The 24,183-nt window shown below is 44.3% G+C and overlaps 1 protein-coding gene across 1 annotated transcript; it reads right to left on the reverse strand.

Annotated features, from left to right (window-relative positions):
• Window positions 1-360: 360 nt before the first annotated feature.
• On the reverse strand, window positions 361-23,538 carry SNRNP200 (small nuclear ribonucleoprotein U5 subunit 200). The gene is made up of 45 exons (XM_042473410.1): window positions 23,379-23,538; window positions 21,514-21,677; window positions 20,405-20,576; window positions 20,021-20,213; window positions 19,767-19,822; window positions 19,322-19,420; window positions 18,757-18,909; window positions 18,279-18,378; window positions 17,977-18,113; window positions 17,324-17,407; window positions 16,718-16,891; window positions 16,198-16,335; window positions 15,613-15,768; window positions 15,073-15,243; window positions 14,700-14,893; window positions 14,325-14,448; window positions 13,624-13,773; window positions 12,954-13,064; window positions 12,504-12,635; window positions 11,738-11,926; window positions 11,435-11,632; window positions 11,126-11,278; window positions 10,318-10,398; window positions 10,041-10,124; window positions 9,299-9,405; window positions 9,061-9,179; window positions 8,278-8,432; window positions 7,897-8,086; window positions 7,169-7,342; window positions 6,481-6,641; window positions 5,901-6,128; window positions 5,424-5,615; window positions 5,035-5,213; window positions 4,681-4,832; window positions 4,315-4,423; window positions 3,901-4,009; window positions 3,492-3,681; window positions 3,169-3,333; window positions 2,933-3,054; window positions 2,434-2,577; window positions 1,981-2,157; window positions 1,705-1,865; window positions 1,454-1,535; window positions 1,246-1,338; window positions 361-884 (listed from the first exon to the last, which is right to left on the reverse strand). The coding sequence occupies exons 1-45, from the start codon at window positions 23,421-23,423 to the stop codon at window positions 741-743; spliced, it is 6,411 nt and encodes a 2,136-aa protein (XP_042329344.1). The 5' UTR covers window positions 23,424-23,538; the 3' UTR covers window positions 361-740.
• Window positions 23,539-24,183: the final 645 nt, after the last annotated feature.

Below are 24,183 nucleotides of genomic sequence, written 5' to 3' on the forward strand. Positions count from 1 at the left end.
TAAAAATTATACAACCAAATTACAGAATATTTAGCACACTAATTTTACACAGAAGCAGACACTGATTCTTTAACAGAGCAATGCTTGGGGTCATAAACTGTTATCTTGCAGAGCAGGGGTATAACCACTTTAAGGTTGTGGTATAGCTTCATTATCTGGAACACCCTGATGGAAGAACTATTATCTTCCCCAGAGTAAGCAATTTCTTGGGCTAGCCTCCTGCATTTGAGAAAGAATGGGTCCTAATTATTGGCTGTCCTAAAGAAAAGACAAGTTTAGTCCTTAAGTAGCAATAGGGGCGAATGCACAGAGCATGCTTAGCAAACCCTCTCCCTTTGCCATAACAAAAGTAGCCCACGGTCTGTCCCTAAATAATTTTATTTTGGACACAAGTAGCAATTCAAAAGAACCAACACAAGCCAGTTACTTAAAATACTGTACACAAATCTAGGGCTGAGTTTTACCCCAAAAACTGAAGATTCTTCTGATGCTGGAAAGACATGGAGGTAATTCCTCCAATTGATTGAGGTTTCCTAACAAAAAACACAGACTCTCCAACCAATGGCTGGAGATGTAGGTGAAAAGGGTCTTTGGGAGGAGAGTGGAAAACAGGAACTGTCCAATGGTCAAGACCACACCAGTGAAAATGTCTTGATAAGGAGCCACACAGTGAGGCCCCTGCTCCAAGGGGTCTCAATTTCTGTCTATGGTCCGCCAGAGACGTACACCAAAGGCTGGTCTCAGTCTGAATCGCTGTCAGTCTCTGCCTCCTTCACATCCACACTAAACTTGTACTCCTGGTCACAGCCCATGTAAGCATCACTCATGAAGTACAGGGTGTAGTTATGAGTCCCAGTAGCCGGTGCCACAAAGTCCAGTTTCACCTAAAATCAGGGAAGACACTAGTGAGTAGGTGCTCTTCGTTTACATTGATTGTAACTGGCTATATATAGGAGAAGGATAAACTCAGCACTCTCTAAGCAGTTTACAATCTGTAAGCCAATTGCTACAACAAGCTGGGTACTCACTTTAAGGCTGAGTCAACCTTGGAGCCCTGGGATCGAACTCACAACCTTGTAGCTGCAGTGCTGGCATTTAACCACTGCACCTATGGCAGGCCAGCACAAGCATGCTTGATCTACCATGCTGAGCTCATCATTGCTGCATATAATGCTCAAGAATACAGGACTCAAGTCTTCTCATAAATGCCCTTCTCCCCGCAAATGGTAACAGCTTTCAGCTCACCTTGGCCTTCTGCTGCAGCGTGAGTCTCTTAATGGAGATGAGGCTGTTGGATTTGGAGTCACCGATCACAACCCACCAGCCCTCTTCACGTTTCTGTACAAAAGGAGAGAGGAGGAAGAAGGCAGTGAAAACTAAACTTTAGGCCTCACAGCCTCATTAGACTTTTTGCCACCCATAAATAATCCCTCCTTCCAAGGACATAACTTACCTGTGGGAAGAGGGGTGCGATCACTGGCCCAGTGACTTCCTCTTCTCGCTCCAGTTGCACCAGCACCACTACCGGCCCTCCGCTGGGGAAACAACCCAGAGAAGAGGCATTAACCACTACCGCAAGTGTGGTGCAGTGTCCAGGCAGCACCTGCTAAGCTTATTCTGCAACCTCCTCCCTCCATCAATAAATTTATATCTGAGGGTTACTCATTGAAGTCGTCCCACAGCAAGCGTTACTCCTGGCATTACCTGCGGATGCCATCTTTTTCCACCACCTCATAGGAAAGCTCAATGTTGGGATAGCGATTACAGAAGCGGGCCACATCAGTGATTTGGGCATCGGAGAGCTGTAGGAGGGCATTGCGGTCCTCATCCTCCATTTCCATGATGTCAAAAACACTCTCCACTCCCTGCAAAGGAAGACAGGTACAGGGTGAGCAAGGCCTTGGGACTTAAAGAGAGAAAAGCTTTCCTGGCCCCCGTGTTGTTGAAAAGAGGAACTGCCATGTTTCTCCTGCCTCTCACCTTCTCTGTGCAGCGCTTGATGTGCTCTGAGGTGAAGTGGGGTAGCTGCTTCAGGTAGGAGTCCTTTGACCACATGGCCTGGGTGACCATCTGGGCCAGCTCCATGGCGGCCAGAGCAGGGCTCAGCCAGCCATTGCTGGAGAGGACGTCCACGCAGGCTTGGATCAGCCGAATTGCCTGGGAAAGGAAACAAAACCAAGCATCTGGAGTTCAGTTTTGGCACATATGCAACAAGGTCAACTCTTTCATCTGAGCTACCCCAAAAGCCAAGAGCACAACCTAGAGTGAGAGAAGTGAAACACATAGGACCCCATTCTGCACCCCACAAAAGACTTAAGAACTTCATTGTACAAAGTTCTATGAAAACATGGCAGTCTGGGTCCCTTTGACCCCTATAGAAAAAGCAGCCAGCTGGGAGTATCTGTCCGCCACCTTCCTCTCCCTGTCTGATACCTTGCTCAGGATCTCCTCTGTATCCGACTGGAGCTCTGCACTCAGCTGCATTCGTGAGAGATGGGCCTGCAGCAGGAGGTTGGTTTTGACATGAGGGTCGTTGAACTTGGGGTTATTCAGCTTGTGAGGCACTTTCTGGGCAAGCTGAAGAAGAGAGAGAAGCAAGAATCAGCAGATCACAATTTTACATTCCTTCTAACAGTTGTTCACCCCTGCTATTCATACACTAAGACGGCTGTCCATATAATGTCCTTCTGCCATATATTTGACATTTCCAGAATACACCAAAGCTAGATTACACAATTATTTTGCTTTTTAAAAATATTTCAGTTTGCTAAACTTCGAGAAGGACTCAGGCCCAGAAAGCATGAGACTGACAGGCTGATCACAGCCAAGCGAAGACTACACACAAGAATCAGGCTCCTAACCCGCAATGCCCATTAGAAAACTGGGCCTCTTCTTTGGAATTGAGGATAGAAGAAGAGTCTCGTTCCCTCACCTGTCGCAGGAGATTGTCCTCATGGTGCCTGATGGGAATGTTTTCATACTCTGCAGCATTGGAAATAATTTCAATCAAGCCTCGCACTTTCGTCTTGGCATTCAGGGACATGCTGAACAGCTCTACAGAAGAGGGTTTCATAATAAAGAAAACATCAGGCATAATGTCTCAAGCAGTAAGTCAAACACACAAGATGCTGAGCTCAGATCCCTCCATCCTAGAACAAACAACCTTACCGATGGTGGTATAGTTGATGTAGTAATAAGCTGCAATCATGCCCAAGTTGAGAGGTGCCACATCCATCTCATCCTCGATGCTGATGCACTTGGACTGCTCCAAGTCGCTGAGCGTCTGCTCCACCAACTCAGAGAGATGGTCAGAGAGATGCCTGTGGGAAACACCTGAACAAAACAGACAAGCCACATCAGATGCTGCTCAGCTGGAGGGCTTGGGGAAAAACCTGAAAGTCTTGATGATATTTAAAAATAAATAAAAATTAAAAGCCACCAAACAGCCAAAGTCTTCTAAACAGAGTTCAGCTATCAAGTAGCCTTCCTACCTTGCAGATTGTAGTAGTTAGGATTCTGAGTCATCCGGCGATATAGGAAGGTCCAGGTGAGATAGTCCACAGCATCTTGCTTGTTCTCAATGGTTTTGGTGACAATCTCAGCATTGAAGTGATCGTGCATACAATGATCCAGGTGAGATTCCACTGGCAGAGGTTCATACAGGAACTTCTTGAAGAAGTCCTGAAACAGGAGAATCAAAAGGGGTGTCTTAGTATTTTAATCAAACCACTTGGCCTATAAGGTTCCTACACTGACTAAACAAACAGCCAAACCCAGAAGAGAAAAGTATGCTCTAAAAAAAGTACAAGAGAGAATACGCCAAAGAATTCAGAAATTCCAAATGTCTTGAAGCCAACAGACATCATGGAGTCTACCCCTTCCTCCTCCTCCTCTACGCACCTTCTTGGATCCCTGGCACATTATAACACAGCGTCCTTCATCATCCTGCAATGGACGGTTGGCATGACCCACCATCTGCAGCACATCATATATAGGGTAATCCACATACCTGGCACATAGAGGAGGAGAATTCACAGTGTGAACAGAGACAGAGGTCAAGGAATCTAGAATATACTAAGATACAACTCTAGGTCCTGCAACATCTAGAGAACCCCATTTTAAGTTACATATCATTCCCACAGGCTTGGGAACCACTATATTAGGTTATGGAATTACCTCCCTTCTCCTCATAGCTATTGGAATGAAAGTGCATTTGCCTCATGGTGCTCAGATTCCCACTGAATTGCTCTTAGGCCTAACTTCCAGTCTCTCACAGGCCCAGAACCCCACAGCCCCAGAGAAGCCTTCACTCACGCATGGATCTTGCCATTGTAATACTGAGTGTCCATGATGATGACCAAGTGAGCGGCCATATTCATTCCCCAGCAGAGGCTGCGCGAGGCCACCACCACCTGAATGGCACCTGAAGAGTAAAACAGGAGAAGAGAATGAGACAAGGAATGATCCCAAGTCCACCTGAGTGGTGTTGGAACACACACAAACGTTACCCAGAATATGGTGTTACTTCTCTGAGAATTCTCCCCAGCAGTAGTGCCCACAGGTGTTTCTTCATGGGGCTCACTTAGGACCACAATTCTTCTTCAATTTCCCCCCAAATTATATGGATGATTTCACTTCATCTCAATCCCTGTCCCGCTTCCTCTATCACCACCACTTCACCTGAGGAAAAAAGCTGCTCCACGACTCTTCGCTCCATAGAGGTCATCCCCTCGTGCAGGTAGCCCACCCCATTGACCAGAGTCTCCTTCAAGGTGCTGTCATTCAGCTTGTCCAGATATGGAGCCACATCCTTCTCTGTACAGTGCAGGAACCTGTTCAAATGCAGCAAAACAAGAGCAATAAGGCAGGAAAAGGAGGGGGGTCCTTAGTTCTAAGACTCCTCTTGCTTTGCCAACATACGTTATAGGCAAAGTGGACCCCAAAACCACTGCTTCAGAAAATCCACACAGTTCTTAAACTCTAACAGTCATTTTAGAAAGGAATTAAGGCATCAGCCCTTAGTCTCATCCCTACCTCTGCCTCTGGACATCCGAGGCACAAGTTGTGAGGATGTCAATGGCCGTAAGGCGGGTCTGCTTGCGAGATGGCACAAACACAATGACCGGCTTCTTGGGCGAGTGTTTCATGATGGCATGATAAACTGGCTTGGCCATGGACAACAGGCGGGTCTGAGCATGACTGATGTTGAAACCCTGAGTGTGAAAAAGAAAATGGAAAATAAGATGGATGCTTAGAGGGCCAGTCTACTTGCTGAGGGAATAATTAATGGGAAGGGCTATACTACAGTCAGGGTTGCAATGATAAACCAGGTGGATCAGTGGTCTGGCTTGATACAAAGCTGCTTCAGGCACTCCTATCGATTTCTGCATGAATGAATGAGAGAGAGGGACAGGGTGACCTACCTGGATGTGCAGCTCCAAGGGCACAGGGCGCACGTTGGGGTGGAAATTGAAGGTGGCAGTGGCACTGCAGCCCAGCCAGTGAGCCACATCCTTGGCATTGGAGAGGGAGGAGCTCAAGGCCACAATGCGGATGGGCCGCTCAATCTGGGAGGAGATGTAGCGCATCCGAGAGCAGATCACTTCCAAGACAGGCTGCAAAGGTAAGCCAGAGGCAGCTAAATTACATCAAGTAACTTAAGATAAAGAGAGAGATAGAGATAGATGATGATGATGAATTCCCGATGGAGGCATGGCAGCAGCTTCCCTTATGAGGATGGCCTAAGGGGAGTCCCCCACTTGATCGACCAATGAAGTTTCATTCCACCCCACATCATCATTACAGTTAAGCAACTCCAGACATTACAAGCCCTCCCCCAGAAGAGAAGTCAGTAGCGGCCATTCTCCCTTGAACTGCTTTTCTCTGTAGAGATGACTCACCCCATTCTCGCCACCAATGAGGTGCACTTCGTCCACGATGAAGAGGTTGACATTCTGCACATTCTTGCGCTGCTTCCAGCGCCGGGAGAGGATGTCCCACTTCTCAGGCGTGCTGATGATGATGTTGCCTTTGCCCAGCAGCTTCAAGTCTATGCTGGTCTCCCCCGTCAACAGGACGACTTTCTTGAGAAGACGTTCTTGGAACTTCTCGTACCAATCCAGGAAGATCTGCCAGGACAGGAAGAACAGCTGAAATCCTTAACAGCTTCCATGCTATACTCTCCCCTCCCTGTCTCTCGTTCATGCCCAGTCTTCTAGGATTTTTAGCTTATAATGCAAACATATATTTTGCATGATGCAAATCAACAATTCTGCAAGATTTTTCTTCCAGTTCTGTAGAATTTTGACTGTTCCTCAATATTCTCCAAGGAGAACAGTCTGTGAACTGTGGGAAGAAGACCTGGTTTAAGTCTAATAATAATAATAATAATAATAATAATAATAATAATAATAATATCTGCTCCAATGAACCTTCCTGGAATGGAAAGATTGAAGAAGCAGTAAGCTGAAGGCATTGTACCTGCTCAGCCAGGGCCTCCATGGGCGTGATGTAGACACAGCGGCCCTCCGAGTTCTGCAGCAGCATCCTTAGTATGGCAAACTCTGCACAGATGGTCTTTCCACTGCCAGTGGGAGCTCCCACAAAGACATTTTCATCGCTGTTATAGACAGTGTTGAACACTAGATAGACAAAAACAGAGTAAAATTTCTGCCCAGCAACACTGAAGAGGAGCTGCATTTGTTACTATGTCACTGTTAAGCATGACATACCAAAGTGCTGTTATAAGAATAGTGGCCTAAATTCGTCTGGTTACAAGAAGATGAGAGAGCTCTGGAAACCAGGGTTCAAATCCCTGTAGAGCCATGGAAACCCACTGAATGATCTTGGGCAAGTCATATTCTCCCAACCTCAGAGGAAGACAAAGGCAAACCTCCTCTGAACAAATCGATAAGAAAATCCCATAAGAGGATCACCTTAAAGTTGTTGTTAAGTCAGAAATTACTTGAAGGCATACAACAACAACAATAGGGTTCTATCAATCTAACAACTTGATTGCGTTTCTGTATTATGCCTTTTGGCTCATCTGCTCCTAACATCTGCAGGCAAACACCAACTCTGGCCAACCAACTTTCTTGAAATCCCACTATAGGATATCAATTTTTCCCCTAGTTCCACCCCACTGACCCAGCACACATGCGCTGCTCACCTTGGGTCTGGATGGGATTGAAGAAGGGAAACTTGTCCTGGTAGAGGCTCTCAAAGGCGCTGTTTCGCAAAGCGGAAACAGGCAGAGGTTGTAAGTCCAGCAGCTCAGTTGGCGGAGGATACTTCTCTGGAAGGATCAGATGTCGGAAGGACACTGGAAGCTGCGTCTCACAGGCTGGAATCATCAAGCACAGAAACACAACTAAGACGAGGTCGAACACAAGCCATCCAATGTGGGGAAATATTAGCAGTAGCCATGAGAGCAAGGGTGGCTTTTTCATTTCTCTTAATAACAGCTTGGAAGTTGGTTTGTAAGTTTGTAATAATGGAGTTGAACAGTTTTCTACATGGTTCCAGAACAGTTACAAACCATAATAAAACATTCAAATAATACGTTTATAATATTTATATATCAGTTCAATAACCGTAATATCATTTCACCATTATATGGCTGTGTTTACGGCAGCAAATGATTCACCAACAAATGGTTGAATGCATTACAGTTAACAGTAAAAGGAAATAAATATGCATAACAGTCAATAGGATAGTCAATTATTACTCCCTTCCCCACTGACTTTGGTACATTTAGCAGATCACCTCCAGATTTTGTCAAACTGCCACCGCTATTTAAAAATATATATACTGGTGAGTACAGGGCAGAGCACAATAAAAATGAGTTAGAGGCCCATGTTGCACGGCTCAGCCAAAGAACCTGAGAATGTGACTTACAGAGCCAGCGATCCGAGACGACCCGGATGAAGTACTGCGGGGGAAGTGGCTCAAAGACGGGCACAAAGAAGGTGATGAGGTGCTCATCTTGGGCATACTTGGCCTTCAGAAGGAAATACTCATGGTGCAGGATCACTTCACTGTCCACATCCTCTACCAGAATCCAGAAGGCCTCTGATGAACCATGGACCTGCCCCAGAAGAGAGAGAATGGACTTAAAGCTGTGCAAGGACAGACATCAGGCCTTCACCTGAGGAGCCCTAAATCTCCTAGTGTCCCATCCTTTGCCAATCCTCACCCCCAGCTGCCTTTTCTCACTACCATTCCACCAAGCAGTCCTGATGTTTATTAAAGCAGCCTCTTCCATGTGAGTTGGGTTACCTTTTCATCCCACTGAAAATCAGGAGTGATTGTCAGCTCGACTTTCAGAGTAGATCTGGTGATGGGCTGCAAGTGGACAGACAGCTCAAGCTTGGGGAACAGATGAACGTATTTGTGGATCGTCTTCCCCATCTTCGGCATCCGAATCAGCTCCCCTGAAGAAAAGGAGGGCTGAGGTGAACCCTATCTGTCCCTTTCTCTCAGCAGTTGATAAGAAGCATTACATATTCTGCATGTGTACTGGAACACAAATTGGTTTCTAATCTCCACCTAACTTTGAAGAGGCATATTCTGTGGACTCTGTTCATCTGTGTTTTGCTCTTTTCTTGCACCATACCAATCAAGCTAGTCCAAACTCAGGGCCATGGCTTCCTTGATTGAATCTATCAATCTGGAATGTGGTCTTCTTTTCCTACTGCCTCCTATTTTGCTAAGCATTATAGTCTTTTCTAGTGACTATAGAGTCCAGTCTTCTCAAGACATGGCCAAAGTGCACACAACCAACCAACCAACCAACCAACCAACCAACCAAAAATCCAAAACAGTTTTTCAAACCAGAAGTGGAATTATGGATCAGGTCTTTTGGCAGGTTTGCAGTCCATATGGCCCTTATGAGAGTTCCAGGGGCAGAATGATGGCCACCAACCCACTGAAGTTGCCTATCCTAAAAGCAGCCATTATGGATCTGAAATCCACTCACTTCAATCCAGAGACAGGGAAATTATGTCTCTTAACACACAAGTGCATAGATGAACATACCTAAGCTCATCTACACCTACTGACCTATTTCGTTGTGATTCAAGTCATACAGTCGCTCAAAGGGGAAGTTTTTCTTCTCAATTTTCTTCACCACCTCTTCAGGTAGCTTCTTGAACTGACGAAGGGGGCACATGGACTGCCACCTGTAAAAGTAAGGAACATTATCAGACCTGAACTACTTATCACCTCAACTGGGGGGTGGCAATGCTTTACTAAACCCAAACCTCACATAACTTAAAAAAAATAACAGTATCTCACATACATTCTCTTGTCAATCATCTTGCAGAGATTCAAAGTCTTGTCAGTGAGCTGTGCCCAGCCTCGATTCAGGACAATCTCGAAGATGGCACGCATGAGTCGTCCGGCAGACTGGAAAGGGTACAAAGGAGGGTCTCAACATCTGGGGGTGGAGGGAGGAAGTCACACAATCCCACCTCTCCCAGAAAATGCTTCGTTCATTCCTAGAAGCTCCCCACCACCACCTTTCCTTTGTATCTAAAAGTGCTCAGGTTCTGAAACCCATTTTTCCAACCTGCTCATTGCAAGGTTTTACTGGGATTTTCTTCATCTTGTGTTGCCATCTACACAAACTAGGACAATCAAACAAGACATCTGAGAGAGCAGATTTTGCCACAAAAGACTCTGCAATAATTCAAGGTGCTGTAAGATTCTCTGCTGCTTTTCTGCAATAGCTAGCTGTTGTGTTTTTGACCTTTTGTGTGTGTAAGGGAATCTTTTCAAGTCTATTGCTAGCTGTGTTATGATTGTCTTGTGAAACATTTGCAGGAGGGGTGAGACTCATACAACTCTTCAACTGGCACTCCCAGCATTCCTCATGGATCACTGTGTTGGCTAGGGCTGCTGGGAGTTGCAGCTCAACATATTATGGAAAGGTGCACAACCTCACCTCTTTTTTAGATAGTCATGGCAATTTCTCTTAATAAAACCCTGGTGTACCCAAAGACACACAGTCAATATCATGTTCTGTTAGCACTGTGTCTCACCTGAGTGACATACACCATGTCTGCCATGAGAGCAAAGCCTTCCAGCTTCAACTGAGAGATAAAGGCCTGGAGGAGCACATTGATCTGAGGAAGGGAAGAGACAAGAGAGGTTAGTGTCCTACAAAGAAAAAGTTCCTCTCCAATGCCAAGAGATCGTCCAATCCTCTGTATATGATACACCCTACCCTTTCCCCAATGCTTTCTGTGGAGTGTTACACACAAGGAAGCACTGATGAACTTACAAAACCCGGCAGGCCAGGGAGCAGAAAGAATATACCTTAGCACTAGGCTCTTCAATGCTCTCTTTCACTGGGATTGGGACCCTCTCTAGCAACTTCTGTAGCTCCAGTTTCTCTTCCTGCAAACAAGAAACCAATAGATTGGGATTAAAAAATACAAAAAAGGGCATCCCATATAGCCCACAACACACACACACCACTCTTCAGCCAAGGCTATCAGAGAAGCTTACAATTTGTAAATTAGACAACTGACCAATTTTCTTCTGCAATCAAGTTAAGGTGATCACATGAATATGCAGCACAATCACTACAGGGGCAAAGTTGGAAAGAGATCAAAAGTCACAGGTACTTTGCACCTTGGAGGAAACACTCAGGATTCTAGCAGATTATAAAGGAACAAGGCCATTCTTATTATTTTATCAGGTTCCCTAATGAGCAGGTAACATAGGATATTAGCTCCCAACAATACGCCATGGTTCAGTCCCTTAGTTACAGGCATAGAAATAATGGTATTTTGGATGAAAAGCTAATAAGCAAGCAAGATAGAGTTATTGTTCCATAGGGTAACAGTACTTGAATCAGTCTTCAAACCTCACCCTGTATTTGTGGCTAGGAATCTCTTTCTCCTTATGCCCATCCTCATGCCCACCCTCATAAACATGAAGACACAGATCAAGTTCTCATGCTTCTCAAAATAAAAATAAGATTTAAACAGTTGGGGTAACACATTGCCCATGCTAACATTATCAGAAGTTCAAGATTAATAGGAAGACACTCACACAGACATATATACTTAAAGATACACAGACGCACCACCCCTCTGCCCAATGGATCCTGGATCCATACCTCTCTCACAGTGATATTCTTGAATTCAGAAGACAGCGAGAATACACGGAACAATTCAATCTCGCTCAAAGTGGGCTTGAGCAGCTGGTTGTAGGTTTGTATGGTCTCGTTGGTGATGTAGTAATGGCTAGCAATGCGACCCAGCTCAGTAACCTGGCAGAAGAGAGGGAGAATGAGGAAGGAAGGAAGGAGGAACCACTTTAAAGAAGAAAAGGCAAAAGAACAACCAAGACTGGTCTTTGTAATGTCTCAACAAACATTTGCAGAATGCATTCTTCATGCATAGCCTGTACTCTTCTTCATCCTCACCTGGAAATTTCCTGTCTTCTTGTCATACTTGACTAAGTTGTTTTTGTCCAGCATCAGTGCAGCAGTGTGCACCAAGTCCAGCCGCCGCTGGTCCAGCAACGGATCTCCTTTCAGGTCATCATGGGATATCCCATACAGGGTGGGGGAACGCAACATGCGGATGTACAAGTAAGTATAGCCAAGCCAGTTCACAGCATCCTAAAGCAGCCAAGAAACAGAAGATCAACTGCTTATTCATTATTTCTCGGGAGAGAAATTCTAGCAAAACAACAGCCACAGTTCATGGCAGGCAATGTAGCTCACCTTTGCATTCTGGACATTACCCAACACAACCTCTGCGTTCAGCATGTCAGGGAGCTTGGCTACCATCTGGCTTTCAATTGGAAGCTGCTGGTTGAGCAACGAGAGGTAATACTGCAGCTCTCCATGAGATGTGATGAGGATACCTTCACCCTTGGTGTCATACTGAGGTCTGCCAGCACGACCCAGCATCTAAATAAACCCAAATTCTGAGATGTAAAAGTGAAAACCAGAAGAGTATTCAGCCTATCTCTAGAAGACTTCTGCACAGTGTAAGACAACAGAGGTGGGGGGGATGTATGCAGCTTTCCAAAGCCATCCTTCTAGTTCTTGATCCTTTCAAACTCCTCTTCATTTGACCACCCCCTCAGGCAAACTGCCTCTCTTGGAACCTTCTAGGAGCAACAATTCACCTTTAAAACAAGTTTAAAGCCTTTAGCACTGCTTTAACATTTTAAAAACTACTATTTTAAAAAACTAAGTGTCTGTCTGGTTATACTGCCTTTCTCATCTCTGCAGTCCACACAGTACACCCAACACAAAGACTCCTGGGCCAAAAACATAAATGGTCCCTGGTACTGCCATAGTTGCCCATTCCTTGTCTACATTAAGACGAAAGTTTGGAAACATTACAGGTCAATACCAGCTGAGGGATTCCCAGAGCTGTTTTCCAAAGAATATCTTTTCCCAGCCCTGGATAAAGTATGGCAGAGAAAATACACTCTTGAGGCCCAAACCTATTAGAGTATCCACATGGCATAGAATGTACCTGCAAGATGTCCAGAGCACCCAGCTCAGTCCAGCGGCCCTTCTCTGGGCTGTACACTTGTGTCCCCTTGATGATGACAGTGTGAGCAGGGAGGTTAACACCCCACGCCAAGGTTGCTGTCGAGACCAGAACCTGGATGTATTCAAAAAGGAAGTTAAACAGGATGATCAAAAGGGTACAAGAAACTGACTGTAAACGTACAAGCAAAAAATTTTTGAGTCGCTAAAGGTTACCTATGATCATATATGAATTTAAAAAGAAACTTGTTTTTAAATTCTGCACACATGTATCATAGCTGTCATGAAGTTACATAAGGAGCTAACCAGAGATGGGAAATGTCTGGAAATTCTGAAGACCTTTTCAAGCTATTGGGGAAGGGGGAAATTTGGGGGATAACCCACTGAAGGAGAAACACTAAAGGACCTCTGACATGGGAAAGCCCTGTCTCACCTGGATATGCTTATCTGCAAACAGATCTTCCACCAATGTTCGGTCCACTCTAGTCATGCCAGCATGGTGAATGGCAAAGCCGTAGGGCAGCAAGTCTTTCAGTTCCAAATTCTACAAAAGAGAAAACAAAACTCACATCAAAAGACTAAAAGGGGAATCCCTCCTGATTTATTGTAACTGGGTGAAGAGACAAGGAAATTATTGTATTCCAGTGAACAAAAGCTTGCTCATCACTTGCTAGCTCTTGGGAATCTCCTAATGTGGAAGGTAGGCTGAATTAGATGCTATATTTTAAATGTGGACTGTTTCAAAATGTGTATATAATATTCATCATTTTAAACTGTTCCATGTTTTAATTAATGTGTCTTAACTGATGTTGTTAATTGCAAATTTGTTGCTGTTCCCTACAAACAGGACCTTCTCTGGAACAACCCCCAATTGTGGAACTTTCTATCAAGACTTTCCAGAAAAGGGCAAAAACCGATTTTAATTTTGGCCAGCCTTTAAAAACAAATGGTTCTCTCTTCCAGCCCCCATGCAGAGTTCAATACTGTGCTGTTTCTCACCCATCTGTGTGACTGTTTTGTTCATTGAGACGATTATCATGATGCTTTCTTTAGTGTGAAACCTGCTTTTGAAATTAAGGCATTTCAGATCAATGAACAGATACCTTGCACTGCTCAGCTTCTGTCCTCAGGACCTCAGTGGAAGCAGAGCCCTCTCGCAGGAAGAGACCCAGGGTGTCTTTCTCCAAACACATGTCCCTAATGGCTCGGGCTGTTTTCCCAGTCTCCTTCCGGGAGTGGACGAACACAAGCACCTGGTTTCAGACATCAGAAATCAAAGCAATTAACCACACATTGGGAAAGCTGAGTCAGAAGATAAGAAAGCAATCTGGAGATAAACGAAGAAATAAAAAGGCACTGAAAAGGGACATATAATGCCAGAGAAAAAAGAAGAGTAATGGCATCTGCTGGAAAAAGTGACTGGGCAACACTTGATGGGCTATGCTGCATCACTGGAGATTTCATTTCAGTAGCTTAAAAACCTTTTGGGGGATTGTACAAGGAGGTATACAGCACCTCCTTGCACAATGCCTTTCACTTGGCTATACAACTGCAGCTGGATGCAGCTCTATTCCACCCACCCACCATTTCAGAAGCAAATAGAAAAGCACATCAGGAAATGGTATAAAATCAAAGCAATGTTCATGTAGGAGGACTATATATTTTGAACAATACAAATGTACACAGAAGTAAATTATATCCTCATTAGTTGTGGTGCTCTGCTTCCAAAAACTGTTCACCAGCTACAACTCCATTTACACAAAGACAACTAGATGCATGCAAGCAAATCCCAAATCATCCCTACCTGGTTCTTCCCAGCATGCTCCATGATTTTTTCATACACTATCTCATTCATGATCTGAAAGCGCTTGATGGCTTTCTTTTCAGTAATTCCCACATAAGTCTGTTCCAGGGGCACCGGGCGGAAGCTGGAAGGAAAATGTTGCAAAACAGTAAGACTTATAGAAAACAATCATTTTTTCACTAATCTAGAGTTCCCTGAAGACAAACACACTCACTCACACACACTATATATATATAAAACATATTTAAGATTCAAACAAGATTTTAAAAATAAACATACTGTTCACTGTCTGTTAACAGAATCACTCTCTAATACTGTAGTAGTTCTCAATCACCTCTTCAAGATCATTTCGGACTCTAACATGACTACCTTTACCTGTTATCAAAGTAGAACAAGCCTTTGGCCGGCTCCACTCTCAGGAAGGTAGCCACATCCTCATAGTTTGGTAAGGTGGCGCTCAAGCCAATAAGCCTCACATCTTCCTGGGTCATCTCGATGTTGCGAATGGTTCTGGCCACCAAAGCCTCCAGAACAGGGCCCCTGTCATCATGAAGGAGATGGATCTCATCCTGCAGAAGGGAGAAATATTTACTTCCTTGCATAGTTCATTAATGTGATGGAAATCCAGAAGCAAATATAACTGAATATCTGTAAGCCTGACTTTTCTCCCAACTAACAAGCTGTGATGATTTGGTAGAGGAAACAGCATCCATCACTTTCCAACAGTGACAGAAACAGGCCAACGTACCAATATGATGAGGCGCACCAACTGGGTATATGTGCGTTCCCCTCCTTTGCGGGTGATGATGTCCCATTTCTCTGGGGTGCAGACAATGATCTGTGTGGCATTTATTTCTTCCTTACACAACTGGTGGTCTCCAGTCAACTCAGCCACAGTGATGCCATAAGTGGCCAAGCGCTAGGAGGAAGAAAGGAACACAGATGTTAACAATAATAGCCACTCACACAATGCTTTCATGTAGTCCACATCCAACAATCCTATCAGGTATTTGACTACCACCCCTATGTTGTAGATGATTGACACAGAGCTGATTCTGAAAGAGTGTGGCATGCCTTAGACCACATGATGAGCTCACTGCTCAGGCAAGATCCCACAGATAAACAGAAGAATTTTGGGAGTAACCTTCCAGAAAATTAACTTTTCCAATCCCTGGTTGTTATGCTCCACCAGTTCTCACAGTGTAAACCCTTTCCAAGCTCCAGTTCTCCCCCTTCCATCCTCACCTACTCAGTGCAAGTCTTATAGAAAGCAGTGTTCCTGTCTTACCTTCCCAAAGCTGCCCACCATTTCCTGGACTAAGGACCTCATTGGTGCAATGTAGATAATTTTGAAGTCATCCACATTGATAGTTCCATCCAGGTTGATATGCTTCCCTATCTCACGCAGCATACACATCAAAGCCACATTGGTTTTCCCAGCACCCTGGAATATAAGGAGAGAATCAGAGCAAAAAAGTCCTATTCATCCTCCTTCCTGGCACTTACACATACACACCTGTATATATAAACTTTGCATGGTAAAAGAGGCACTGCAGTTAACTTTTTCAGAAACAGAGCCTCAATTCTGGCAAGGCAATTGTAGATATTACTACTCTTATATGTAAAGTATTTGGTTAAACTGGTCAAAAGACAAGGCCACTTTAGGCTTATGTCTATTCTGTTTTTCCAAAGATAAACAGGTACATGGATGGGAAATCAGAAGAGACATATGACAAAGGAACAAACTAAAATATTGCTTATATTTCAACCAGAGACAGACATACAGTATAGAAGTGGGCAAGTTTAACTATCCGGGAATCATTTAGAGGCACAGAAATCTACTGACTCAATGAAAGATGGCAAGGTTACTTACAGTAGGGGCACATAGGAGCAGATTCATATCCGTCTCAAGTGCGGCACGGTAGAGTTTGCTCTGAATTCGATTCAGTGTTTTGAACCCCTCAAACCCAGCTTGTGCATACTTGGGAAGCTTCTCCACAGGAACTAGTTGCTGAGGAAAAGAAACAGAAACCATTATTATCATTATCACTGCTACCAAAATAAGTCGGCCACAAGCTTGTGAGACGGAATCCTTTCTCCTGGAACAGAGGTGGTTTGAGGCTATTTATGCTTGTACATGCAAGTACCAGAAGAGTAAACAAGAGATCAGAATTTACCAGCCACAACACAGAATGCTACTAATCTGAGGGGCCAAGGATCAAAAGGAAGTACAAGCATACAAAGCAAGGCACATAAGAATGGATATCAATGCAGAGGACATAAAGAAAATATGCCAGCTTGAAAATAAGAAATGGTTTAGTATAAGTGAGGGCCAGACAAACTTAACCCTGAGCACTATTCATAGAAAGCAAATGTACAAATATTTTGCTAACCTCCTCTGAACCAAAGGGCTTTGGCTTCAAGGCAGGGACATGGACTTCCTCGTAGCCTTTGCGTTGTCTCCTGAAAGAACCATCTGGCAGCTGACATCGTTTGTTAGCCATGAAATGACTTCCTTGGGCAAACACCAGGTCTTCCAGGTCTAAAACTTGCCGAGGGGCCAAAGCCTGACATGGAAGAAGAAAACCCAAGATGAGGAATAAATAGCAAAGGGCTTGTCCTAAACATTTGCTTAAGCCCACACATGTATTTGCTGCTTATAAAGACATTGGAACCTTATTCTTCACCCCCACTGGTAAGTGTAAAGTGATAGTGAATGGTCTGGAGTACTCACCTAGTTCATAAATTACTATTATACAGTTCAGGTAAGAAGGTATTATACATTGCAATTAAAAGAGTTACTACTCATCCTAGCAGAGCCTCACTACTCATCCTAGCAGAGCCTTCCAGAATGATCATCCTCAAATTTGTTTTGGTGTAGAAACCAATATTTTACACAAGGTAACCTGAGACAGGGAATCTCTTCCCTCAGCTTAGTGATGCACGGCCTTGTTGTCTTTTCTCTCATGCAATGTGAACCTTTGATGAAGCAAACTAACCTCCCCTCCTTGATCCAAATCCATGGTTTCCAGGTCAGTGTCCATGCGGGACTGGCGCACCCGCTCCCTGCGAGAACGTTCCTCCTGAAATGCAAAATGGATTTTTGCTACTGAAAGTATATGCCAGCAAATATAACAATGTCTAAGTCCTATATACGCTTAGCCGTTTCTTTTAGGTTTTTTGTATCTTACCTGGCTGTTAACCAATGTGTGTATGCAGTCCCCCAGACTCCATAAAGATGTTGTGCTAAATATGCTTTACCTATAGCTTACTTTCAAGTTATTCAGAACTGTGCTGTTTGACACTCAAAGCTTCAATACAAAACAACACCTCATACTTATTATTACACATGCATACACTAACACAGGAAGGGATGTCCATCCCTTATTTAGAATACCATTCTGAGCCAGACCAACACAAAAGGAACAACCTACATAATGCACTTGCCGCTTTGGATATAGGGCACTGTACATTCAAATCATTGCTTGGTCTTACTAAGGGGTCTTGGCCAAGTCAGCCAGCCTCACCACCTTTGTCAAACAGCCTGATTTTTGCAATCAACAGAAACAATGCAACAAAGCCATATTGCAACTGATACTGATGAGGTGAACATAGGCTAGCACTCAGAATTTCTTTCCTTGCCATTCCTTACCCGAATCAAATCTTCCTTCTCAGTCTCATGCAGTTGATACAGGAATTTGGACAGCTCAGGGTCAGACTCCATCTTTCCCATAATCCTCTCCTTCTCAGCTTCACTCTGGGCACTAGCCAGGAGTGTACAGTATAGGACTGGGGAGAAAGGAAAAGGCAGTGAATAAAAGAGAACACACCTCCTCACTAAGGGAACAGGTAACACACACTCCATACACATATGTAGTAGTAACCCAGCCATAACACTTAGTAATATCCCCCCCCCCCCACAGGACACCAGTAACACCAACAGCAAACACTCACTCATCATTCTGTGTTGCCTCAACACTTTAATGAAATCAAATGTGTTAAAGCCTAAGAGCAGGACCAGCTGGTTTTCACATTCTCTGTCATCACTGGCAGTCTGGGGAAAGAGAAAAGGAAGAAAGAAGTTCATGCTTGTTCCCATTAAGAACCATTACTCTTTACACGGGGGCTTCTAGCTAAAGAAGAGCAATCAGAGACAGAAAACTCAAGTTCCAGGAAAGAATGAACCTGGATATCTGTGACATGGAAATGTCAACAGGAAGGAAAATATAACAGTTTCTCCCCACACTTCAGAATCAGGTATCAGGTGAGAAATGAGAATAGCTAGGAGAGTCAAGTTGGGCTACAGTAAAATGGCAGACAAGAGGATCCCTTTCTCTTTGAGAAGAAGTCACAGATGCTTTAAATGATAACTCCAGTCCACTGAAGAATCAGTGGTACTGTAACCATAAGGCAAAAGAAGCAAGCAAAACACCTTTAAGATTTCCAAGACTTCATCAGCTTTTTTCTGAGATACGATGGCATCATCATAGAAGCGGCTGAGCTGCCGTTGCAGCCAGAAGGCATCAATGTCTCGCGGGTGCAAGTCTTTCTTCTTTGAACTCATCAGTTCACCTGATGCCACAAGCTGAGGAGAGACACAATAATTTGCACAAAGGGCCTTGATAATAAAAGCCTATAGCACACAAAGCCCAAATACAACTGTGTGAGGTAAAGAGAATGCTAAGCAATTTTATCCTGAACACTGCACTATGGGCCACACTGTACCATTTCAAACTCCCCCAGAGAGCCACAATACTCCATCATGGCTGTCATTTGGGAAACAGAAGTGATGTCACATCACACCCAATTGATGGGAACATGCTCCAATAATATTAGTTAGTTAGTCAGTCAGTTATGGTTTGGAAAATGCTCCTAGCAGGCATGGTAGCAACAAATTCCCAGTTATTCTGCTCATTACACACTCTAAAAAGCTATTGCTGTCAGTCACCATCCTACTAAAATGGCAAAAGCCCTACTGCATTTGCAGAATGACTCACATTGGCTGAAAGAGTGCAGCGCACAACTGCCTCATCTCCTTCCATGTCATCATCAGACGCCTCATCTCGGACTTCACCATAAACATCTTCATCCCCTTCCTGTTGGAACAAGATGGCTTTTGTTCAGTGTTCCCCGTCAGGACATTTCACAACAAGTCCAAAACCCAAAGATTTCCATTAGCAGCATGGCAAGCAGTGGGCAAGAAGAACTACCATGGCTAGTGTTCCAAGAATGAAGAGACACTTTAAAAAAGAGTATGGAGGGAACTTTTTATGTGATCAAGGGATCCCTATTATGACATATTTCTGTAATCACTTGAGCAAGGGAACTTGCTTTCTCCTTGGGAAATCTTTCAGCCAAAATTCATCCCTGAATCTGCCAGGATTTTCATGCACATTTCCATTCTCGCCACCCCCATCCCACATCAAGAGTTAATGCACTCACCTCTTCATCAGACTCAAACTGCACATTTACCCCATAGGTCTCATCAATGTTGTCATCTGCAAAGATAGCCAAAGATTAGAAGAGGCCACATGGGCTAATTACGAGAGCATTAGGAAAAAAGCATTGCAAAAAAGTTAAGTCACCAAGAGGATTCCAGCCTTTGCCTTGAGGCAGGCATTGAATTAAAAATCAAAGTGCTCTATGCAGAATTCAGTATACAAGTAATGAATTCAGAAAAAGGTGGCCAGCCATACCCATGTTCTGGATCTCCTTGTCCCCACCATAGTCTGTGATCTTCTTGCCCAGGTTCACCAGCACATGGTAACGAGTGTCATCTGTCTGTCCCAGCAGGAGGTCGATCTCCTTCCGACGCTCCTTGTCGCGTAGCTTCTCATTCTTCAAAACAGCCAGAACCTCATCAGCAGCTCCACAGAGAATGTCTCGGGGCTGCAAGGAAAGGGAAAAAAGGGACTTAAATCACTACTTCTACTAACACTGCTTCAAGAATGCTGAAGTGTTTTATAGGGGATCTTGTTAATATCTCAAGCCTATGCAGAAAGAACATAGGAATTTTAGGCCTCCACTTAGCCCAGTACCCTTGGAGCATGAAGTCCTCCACAACCCTGCCCTTGACCCACCTGATCCCCAAGAGCTGCCTGAATGAAGCTCAGCAAAACTTCATAGGTTTCCCGGGTCTCCTTGGTTTTGGGTTTGTAGATAATCCCCACCATCTCATCAATGCCCTCAGAAAGCAGAGTGTAGCCCTTCATCTTGTTAATGTCATGTCGGTCCTCATCACGTTTCCGCCTCCTACAGAGCAGCAAAAAAGATCATCACACAACCAGGACAAGCAGGAGGACCACCCTTCCAGTTTGGTTAAAACACAGTTAACAAGAACCACACTTTCATTCCCTAATGAAGAAATACAGAAAAGCTATTTGCCCCAGTGCTAAGTGCTATCTAAGTCTACAAAAGCTCATGCTGCCAATCTCTTTCTCTCAGGTAGTTTCAAAGGTGCTGCAAGATCTCTCTATATAAGTGCTATCTAGTTTATTTATGACAGTGGCGATACTGCATTCAAGATTAGGAAATCAGACTATTTTCCCCCATCTTCTCCAAACTGGTGTCCTCCAGAAATGTAAAACCCACATTATCCCCAGCCGCAGGCTCCATGATGGTCAACACAGAATAAAGACACAAAACAAAACTTTGTAGTCTATATACCATACACACAGAGATGACTCTGACTATGCTAGTACACTCTTCCTTTAGCTTTTGTTTTCTGAACCATCACGAATGTAGTCACAATCACACAACTTTCACACAATCTTCAACTGGGCCTTTCGAGATAGAGACTTTAACGCTCGATAAACAAAGAACGATCTCCTGTAGTTGTCTGTATGCTGTTCAGTTCTAAGTGGCACAACACAAGTCTAACGTACCATATTGGCTCAGATACAGTCTGCTCTTTGTACCCACAGACTCTTTATCCACTGATTCAACCATCTACCATTTCAAAATATTCCAAGGAACATATAACTTCCAACAAACAAACCTTGGTTTTGCTATTTTACAAAAGGGACACCATTTCACTATGCCACTGTATATAATGGGACAAGCGTCCAAAGGTTTTGGTATCCATGGAGGGTACCGCTGTAGTTAGCTATGTAATGTCCAACACCCGAAGGATAACATGCTATATATGTTGACACATCGGATAAGACTATAGAATCGGCCGCTTGCTCACTTTGCTCTTCTCTCCTCCTGCATTTGGGGCTTGGTCCTCTGGGCCTTGTCGCCCATCCGGGTGCCTTCCAGTTTCCCAACCAGCGACAGGACCTCCCCCGTGGGCTCATCGCGGCGAGTCCTGTCAATCAAGGAGCGATCGGCTTGGAGTACGAGGTTCGAGTTCTGGAGGAATGACAGCACAAAGAGGAGGAGTGATCAGGGCTTTGGAGAAAGCACTGAAACAGGTTCCTTCAAACGTTCCCATCATCTCTGCCTCACTGCAAGAAGCAACAGGTAGCCATTTTCTAACTTGCTTTCTATTAGTGTCATTCACTGTAATGTCGTAAGCCGCCTCGTAGCGGGGTGGGGTATAAATACATGTTGTTATTATTATTATTATTGGTTTATATCCCACCTTTCTATCAATATGAGACCCAATGTGGAGAGTGTGGAGCAAACTTGTTTTCTGCAGCTCCAGAGACTGGGGCATAGAGCAATAGATTTAACTACTTCCTAAACATTCAAAGGCAGCATCTTCCACCATCAAACAGCCCTTACTCTCAGGAAGTGCCTCCTAATGTTGAGGTGGAACTTCTTTACCTGTAGCTTGACTCCATTGTGTCCCATTCTCTAGAGCGGCAGAAAACAAGCTTGCTCCCTCCTCAATGTGACACCCCTCCAAATATTTTAAACAGGGCTATATAGTATCACCTCTTAAAATAATAGCATCATAGAGTTGGAAGAGATCCTAAGGGTCATCCAACCCAACAATTCTTACTCTCAGCAAGTTCCTCCTAATGTTGAGCTGGAATCTCTTTTCCTGGAGCTTGCATCCATTGCTCCAGGTCCTACTCTCTGCAGGAGTAGAAAACAAGCTTGCTCCATCCTCAGTATGACACCCAATATTTAGATAGGGCTATATTGTATGGTTGTATAACCATAGAATCATGGCATTTGAAGAGACCCCAAGAAGGGCCGCCCAGTCCAATTCGGTTCTGCCATGCAGGAACTCTCCATCAAAGCATCCCCATTGACAGATGGCCATCCAGACTCTGCTTAAAGACAGCCTCCAAGAAGGAGACTCAAAGGCAGCATCTTCCACTCTCAAACAGTTCTTACTGTCAAGAAGTTTAGGTGGAATCTCTTTTCTTGTACTTTACATCTGTTGCTCCATTGTGTCCTATTCTCTGGAGCAGCAGAAAACAAGCTTGCTCCATCCCCAATATGGCACCCCTCCAAATATTTAAACAGGGCTATATAGTGTCACCTCTTGGAATAATAGAACCATAGAGTTGGAAGAGATCCTAAGGGTCATCCAACCCAACAATTCTTGCTGTCATGAAGCTCTTCCTTCCCTGCAGTTTGCTTCCATGGCTCCATTGTGTCCTATTCTCTGGAGCAGCAGAAGACAAGGTCCCCCACCCTCAGCATGGCAGCCCTTTCAATACTTAAGGAGTAGTGCTATAATATCACCCTTTAAGCGTCTCTTCTCCAGGCTAAACATCCCCAGCTCCTTCAGATCTTCCCCACAAGGCTTCATGGCCTCCAGATCTTCTTGGGGTTGGAAGCGCCATCCTAGTCTGCCATGCAGGAACTCTCCATCAAAGCAGCCCCATTGACAGACGGCCCTCCAGCCTCCAAGGAGGGAGACTCAAGGGCAGCATCTTCCACTGTCAAGAGGTTTAGGTGGATTCTCTTTCCCTGCAGTTTGCATCCATGGCTCCATTGTCTCTTATTCTCTGGAGCAGCAGAAAACAAGCTCGCTCCATCCCCAATATGGCTCCCCTCCAAGTCCTTAAAGAGGGCTGCCATCTCCCCTCTTAAGGCCCTCTTCTCCAGGCTAAACCTAACCCAAGTCCCTCCGCGTCTCCCTTCCTCACTCACCGCCTTGTATTCGTATTGGAGGCTCCGGGCGGTGACGTCCGCCATGGCGGCTCCGGAGAAACAGCCTCTGCTCCCTTCGTTTCAAAGAGCCTTCTCCTCCTCCTCCGCCGAACGCCTCTTGCACGCAGGAGCCCACTCCGAGGCTTCCGCTTCCTGTTTCAGGACTCTACACTTCCGGGTTAAACGGCTAAACTCTCGCCTCGGCTCTGGGTCATAGAGTTCTCTGCGCTCTGGAGTCCTAGAGCGGCCCCTTCTCAGAGCCGGCTTCCGGTTGCTTGGGCGCCATGTTTGTTTACATCCCCTCCATTTTGTTTTGGAGGGAAAAACGCGGGAAATTAAAAGCGAAAGAAAAGAGTTTACTGTTGTTATTGTTTTTGTTTATTTGTTTATTTATTGCGCTTTCTCTCAAACAAGGGGATCCTAGAAATAAAAAGAAACGGCCCTAATGATTAGTTTGGCGCATCGTTGCTGAAGCATTTTAACACGTTTGATTATAAATAATAATAATGATAATAATAATAATAAATGTATCTCTTGCTTTTTTCCCAGAAAAACAACAATAAAAGACAACAACAATAATAAAAGTAACAAAAATAAGCAACAATAATAACAAAAACAATTTTATATATATATATATATATATATATATGTCCTAAATCCCCTTCCTCACTTCCCCCTTCCCTCTTCCTCTTTCTATCCTCTGGAAGACTTTATTCCTGACGTTTCACCAGCATCTAATTTTAATTAAATTTAATTAAATTTAAAATTAAATAATAATAATAATAATAGGCTGCTCTGATAGCCT

This window comes from Sceloporus undulatus, chromosome 6 (genome assembly GCF_019175285.1).
Source record: "Sceloporus undulatus isolate JIND9_A2432 ecotype Alabama chromosome 6, SceUnd_v1.1, whole genome shotgun sequence".
Lineage (NCBI taxonomy): Eukaryota > Metazoa > Chordata > Lepidosauria > Squamata > Phrynosomatidae > Sceloporus > Sceloporus undulatus.